A 5,811-nucleotide genomic window follows, 5' to 3' on the forward strand; every position below is an offset into this window, starting at 1 on the left:
ATTGACTAGGTCAAGCCTATTCTTGAAATAAACAACTTGAATACACACCCTTTCAGAAAAAAAAATATCAATACACAGAACATCTATCCCGATGAGCCGAAACTAAAGCTCTCATTTTTTATTGGGTAATAATTTAAGTAATCCTTGAATGAGCTCCTCTAAAGCTTGTTGCCCCGAATATAACATAGAACGACAACAAAACAATAAAAGAGAAGAAAGACGAATAGATGTATCTTCGTTAGGAAAATGAACGAAAATAAAGGCTTTAAACCAAATTCCAGCAATTTTTCTGGAATTAGCTCAACAATACACGGGGAAAGATGCGATTATTTAGCCAACATAAAAATTGATGTGTACATGAGATCAAACTGCTAAAACTCTCAAATATAGAAGACTAACTAGAAAGAACTATAAAAATTACATTAGATCAAACTGCTCAAATGTCAATATAGAAGACTAGCTAGAAAGAACTATCATCTATGTGCAATTGCCATAACATCAGCAGTAAAACATAAGCTTTTTAATGTTCTCAGTGAGTTTAGGTAAAGGAGTCGTCTTTGGTGGTGCAACGCGGGATATGTTAGGACTTCTTGTTAGAGGAGTAGATAAATCGGAACGCTCAAGATACAGCCTGCCTCTATATGCAGCTAGATGAGCATAATAAGCCGGGGGCACCAGTGAAATAGGCTTTGTGCATCTCACAAATGTGTAACAAAGATTGTACACCAATTTTTGTAGCTCATCAGAAGTGAACTGGTTTTCGTCCCATAGAACATGGTAATGTATCGGCCTGCTTGTTCCCTTTACACCCCAATGGCTGCATAGATAGAAGTCAAATTCACTCGGATGAGTGATCACGGTATCTACAACTGTACCTGGTAGGATGTTTTCGTTGAAGAACGGGTTTTTAGTTGCTGACGGATGATCAAGTTCACACGGGAATAGCCTCGTGTGGTGCCTTTTCTGAACGACGACGAAAGTAATGGGAGGTTTGTAACCTGGGAATCTAGAACATGCAACACGAATTGCTTGTAGCTCCTCTTTAAGTACTTTCAAGAACTGAGTTTCACTTACTCCGTCCCTGAAGAAGATTATTCCCTCCGGGAGTTTTAGTAGCTCTTCATAGAAATCATCAAGAATCTCCCCGACCATTGTGCTGAGATCTTGAATGATCTCCTGCCTATGTGTTTGTGACCTCATTCTGGAGACGTACTTGTTGGCTGCTGGCCAATTCACGCTACCAACTACAGCAGCGACGGAGGGGCTAAAATCATCGAGAGGGTGCGGATGAGTCACATCCGCACCCATAAAAATAACCGGACCATCGTGTTTGAAGAGCCGTGGTATTTGAGAAGGCAATGAATTGTACAATGCGACTGTGCATCCCCCGACTTTGGCATTGATCTTGAGAGCCAAATTTGCCAAAAACTGCGAGCTAATTTTGCCAAGGTTCGGGTACAAACAGCATTGGGTTACAAACCCAATGCTTGTCTCCGCGATTCTTTTCAAGTCCGCGTATCCTTTGTGTTTTCTCTCCATCACACAAATAACAAGTTGGAGATATTTAAATGAAGCTCTATGTAACTTCTTGAGTTTGGTTTCTAAGGCTTTTACGTTGTTGAGCAAATGCAAGGGTTCAAACTGGGGGTTAAGTACCGTGTTCTTGTTAAGAAAGATACCTAATTGCTCACACCTTTGACATAACTGGTTTATGAATTTCGGTATGTTGGACTTCTGATCAGAGGTTCCACCAAAACTCATTAGCGCCCATCTATCAACTCGAGTACCTTCGAAGACATGGCTGTCTAGAAGATTCCACTGCCTATCATGACGGGAAGGAATAAGATCTCTAACCTGACCGCGATTCCCTAGTTTAAGCTTGGGAGGCTGAAGAATTCTCCCATACAATTGAGTCATTTCTCTAGAGATTTTGAGCTTGAAGTCCCTCGCGTGATTGCCACTGTCAAGAAGTGAACAAATCTAATACTAAGGTACTGTCAAAAAGAAAATGTAAGCAAAAAACAAAGGGCTTTTTTTTTTTTTTCCATTTTTGGCCCGTCGGCCAAATTAATCATGGGCACTAGCAAAACCTATACAATAATTATGTATGTCTATGTCTATTGTGTGTATATATATTATATCTATATTTATATTTAATATACAAAACATGTACATTTTTTTTAAACTACAAAACATATATAGTTACCGGCTATTATGTTTTAGAGCAGTTCAAAAAGTAATTAACCCAATAATAATAACAAAGAAGGTAACATGCTGCAAAGGCAGAAATTACCTTGTTGGTCCAACCGGTCCGGTCACGACTCCATCTATAATTGCCTTTCTTTCCCTTGGTTTTTGACATCCCATTTTGAGTATTCTTGCAGTCTGATCATCTGAAAGCTTTCCAAGAAACTTTTGTCCTTCACAAATCATACAAAGTTCCATAGGAAGATAACAAGGTTTACTTCTGCTAATCTGCAAGCACGGCAAGTTCCTATATTGTATATCATAGTTATAATGATCCTTGAAGTAGTTCACTATTCTTAGAATTTTTCCATCCCGATCCTGAAAGCAGAGGTTCTCCGTAACTTCCTCGGTTAAGCTGTAGATACGATATCTCTGAACGGTCTCTCTGTGGCAAACAAAGACTCTAATGTTCTTTAGTGCTTTCTCCACTTCTTTCTTCTCTTCATTTGTCAACCCTCTCGTTTTCCTCAGAGAAATGTCGCGAAGAAAGTCGAGGCGCTTTTCCAAGTAGGAGATCACTCCGATACTCTCATGGAAAGCGGTCACCGAGAAATCAACATTGAGAGCAAGCCCTTGTTGAGTTGGTCTAAGACTCTGAAAGAACCCCCTTAGCGCCACGGCTCCGCCCCCAATATCTTTTGCTCCTCCCATACAACTTGAGTAAAACGATCTCCCAGCTGTTATACACTTCTCTGTCGGGCTCTCTCGCAAAACGACGTCTAACGCGTGCAGATATTCCTGAGGAAGTGGACTCCCACCACCATCATCTCCTTCTTTATTCAAGTAGCTATTTAGTTCTTTCCCGTCAAATTCAGATATAAGTTTGATGTTAACGCGGAATAGCTTAATCTGCTGTCCCTCTTTCTGCAACTTGACCGTTTCTCCGGATTGTAACAAAGACTTGTTGTTGTTGCCACTACTAGGAATCGGTAGGCTGATGTAACATTCAATCTTATTGTTTTGAAATTCCATAGGGCTATATATAGTCCTTCCGCCATCATAAACTGGAAGAGCACCTGAAAGCACAGCAGAATGGTCCTCTACAAGTTTTTTCTTGATTAGTCTCGCAATATCCTTCGATGGATGAGGCGAAATTTCAACATCATAATGGAAGATTTTCTGTGAAGGATCAAATTTGACAAGGAAATGATTAGCAAGAAGAGAGACTACTGGTCCTTCAATACCACCAGAATCTGGTCTTTTTGCCACTACAAGAGATTCTGATGCAGTGGCAATAGCAGCCTTGACCCTCCTTCCATCTTTCTGTTTGGACACATCATTTTGCCTTTGGAGCACTTTTGAGGCTGTTTAGTGAATGACATCAAAAGAATAAAACATACAAAGCACAATGTTAATTTCATGAAGTGCTCTTCTAATACCTAACCAAAGAACAATAACTGGTGGATTAACTCTGGGAAATAAACTTTAAACAAAACAGAACATGATAAAAAGTGCTCCCTCCGTCTCAATTTATATAGCATTGTTTGGATTTCAAAAGTCAAGCGAGTTTTTCTCTGCAATTTTTTCATATTGCTTTTAAATATTTTGAATAGTTAATTATTGTGACTTATCCAAATACCTAAATTTTATTTTAAAAAACTTAAAGATCCTATGTCCGAATTCACAGTCAAAATTCTTAATTTTGACTCTCGAAATCCGAACTATGACACATAAATTGGAAAAGAGGGAGTAATACTCAACTACTCATAAAGAAGTAACAGAGGCTACTGTTTTCATGCTTTTGGCATATATTAGTGAAAAAAGAAGTCTAACTAGGCTTTAATCCTTCTACTTTCTGCAGACAACACTGATTTTTTCTTTTGAACAAATACTCTGCACTTTATATTGAGAGAATTCATAAACTGAAACCACAGATGCAATATAAAAAATTTAAAAAAAAAAAAAAAACACACACACACATGTTAATGTCATGAAGTACTCCTCTAATACTAAAACCAATCAATATTAGGAGTAACTGGTGGATTAAATTCAAACTTCAATCTTGGCAATAAACTTTGAACAAAACGGTGCATGATAAAAAGTAAAAAACTCATCTAGTACTCTGATTTTTTTTTATGTTGAGAGAATTCATAAACTGAAAGCACAATTTTAATGTCATGAAGTGTTCCTCTAATACTAACCAAAATAACAACTGATGGAATAAATTAAAGCTTCAATCTTTGGCAATAAAACTTTGAAGAAAAAACAGAAAACTACAAAAAGAAAAGAAAAAAAAGAAATACTCCACTACTAAAAAAGTAACAAAAGGCTACCATTGTCATGCTTTGGTATATATTAGAGTAAAAAAAAAAAGTCAAATTAAAGTCCAATCATTCTACTTTCTGCAGAAAAAACTAATCTTTTTTTTTTCATTTTGAGAGAATACATAAAATGAAAGCACAATGTTAATGTCATGAAGTGCTCCTCTAATATTAACCAAAGAATAACAACTTGTGGATTAAATTTGAACAAAACAGAAAATAACAAAAAAAAAAATACTCCACCAAAACAGAAGGTATTGTTTTCATGCTTTAGATATAATATAGTTAGTGTAAAAAGAAGTCTAATTAGGCTCCAAATCCTTCTACTTTCAACAGAAAAATCTGATTTTTTTTTAAACAATTATTTTGAACATACATAAAAATGTTAAAGAAACTAAAGGGGTTCTAAAAAAAGGGTCAAATTTTAATTTACCTGAGATTTCTTGGAGCTTAGAATCAGAAGGGGTGGCAAAAAGTGGATTATTTTGCTTCAATGGAAGTTTCTGAAAATGGTTTCTTGATCTGAAGTTATGATTTTGAGGGAAAGGTAATTGTAAAGGTATAGTAGAAGGAGGTAAAGGGAGAAGAGCAGGATAAGTTTGGTATTGATTTTGATTATTATTGTTGTGAAAACCAAAAGCAATATACTGATGATTATTGTTATTGTTACTATTAGGATTGTTGTTGTTGTTAGCATACAGTTTGGTAGTTGTTGGTTTAGAGTTACATTTCTTGCTTGTATTTGACTCTTCAGTTTCTTCCATAACTTGTGTTGTTTGAAAGAGAAAAAAAGAAATGAGTAAAAAGGTTTGTTTGCATGAGAGAAAGAGAGAGAATAATGAGATATATAAGAATAACTTCTGCTGATAATAAGTACTATCAGTAAGCAAGTAGAGCAGTAGTTATTGCAGGGGCAACAGGAGAGGGAGGGGGTGGAGGAAGAAGAGCGTAGGGTCGGGGGTAGGGCAGAGACCGGATAGAGTATTTGAAGTTTATGAGTTCGTATAATATTAAGTTAATTTATAATAATAATTCAGCTCTTGATTAAAATATTTAGTCAATTTCTTAATATATATATATTTATTCAAAATTTAGGTAAAAGTTACTAAATTCGTGCGAACTCGTATAATATTACTATATTTTGGCTCCGCCTCTGGGGTAGGGAATAAGTTATAAGGGCAGGGGCATAGGCAAAACTAGAATTTGAAACTTATAAATTTGGGATTCTGGAGATTTTAAGTTACTGAATTTAAAATTAATGTAGTACTCCCTCCGGTTCAAAAAGAGTGTTCACTTAGTCATT

The 5,811-nt window shown here is 36.3% G+C and overlaps 1 protein-coding gene across 1 annotated transcript; it reads right to left on the reverse strand.

The window, feature by feature from the left end:
• Positions 1-309: 309 nt before the first annotated feature.
• Positions 310-5,462, reverse strand: LOC132626079 (protein argonaute 7). Its single transcript, XM_060340806.1, has 3 exons — positions 4,942-5,462; positions 2,294-3,551; positions 310-1,960 (listed from the first exon to the last, which is right to left on the reverse strand). Exons 1-3 carry the CDS (start codon positions 5,270-5,272, stop codon positions 499-501), a joined length of 3,051 nt encoding a protein of 1,016 aa, XP_060196789.1. The 5' UTR covers positions 5,273-5,462; the 3' UTR covers positions 310-498.
• Positions 5,463-5,811: the final 349 nt, after the last annotated feature.

The sequence above is a fragment of the Lycium barbarum genome, chromosome 2, assembly GCF_019175385.1.
Source record: "Lycium barbarum isolate Lr01 chromosome 2, ASM1917538v2, whole genome shotgun sequence".
In the NCBI taxonomy this organism is placed as follows: domain Eukaryota; kingdom Viridiplantae; phylum Streptophyta; class Magnoliopsida; order Solanales; family Solanaceae; genus Lycium; species Lycium barbarum.

Bases quoted from the DNA above. Each gene is read 5' to 3' on its own strand.
- LOC132626079 (XM_060340806.1), bottom strand. From the start codon at position 5,272: ATGGAAGAAACTGAAGAGTCAAATACAAGCAAGAAATGTAACTCTAAA. The intron at 3,552-4,941 runs GTAAATTAAAAT...TTCACTAAACAG, and splicing joins TAAGCTCCAAGAAATCTCAG to CCTCAAAAGTGCTCCAAAGG. The intron at 1,961-2,293 runs GTAATTTCTGCC...ACTTCTTGACAG, and splicing joins GGACCGGTTGGACCAACAAG to TGGCAATCACGCGAGGGACT.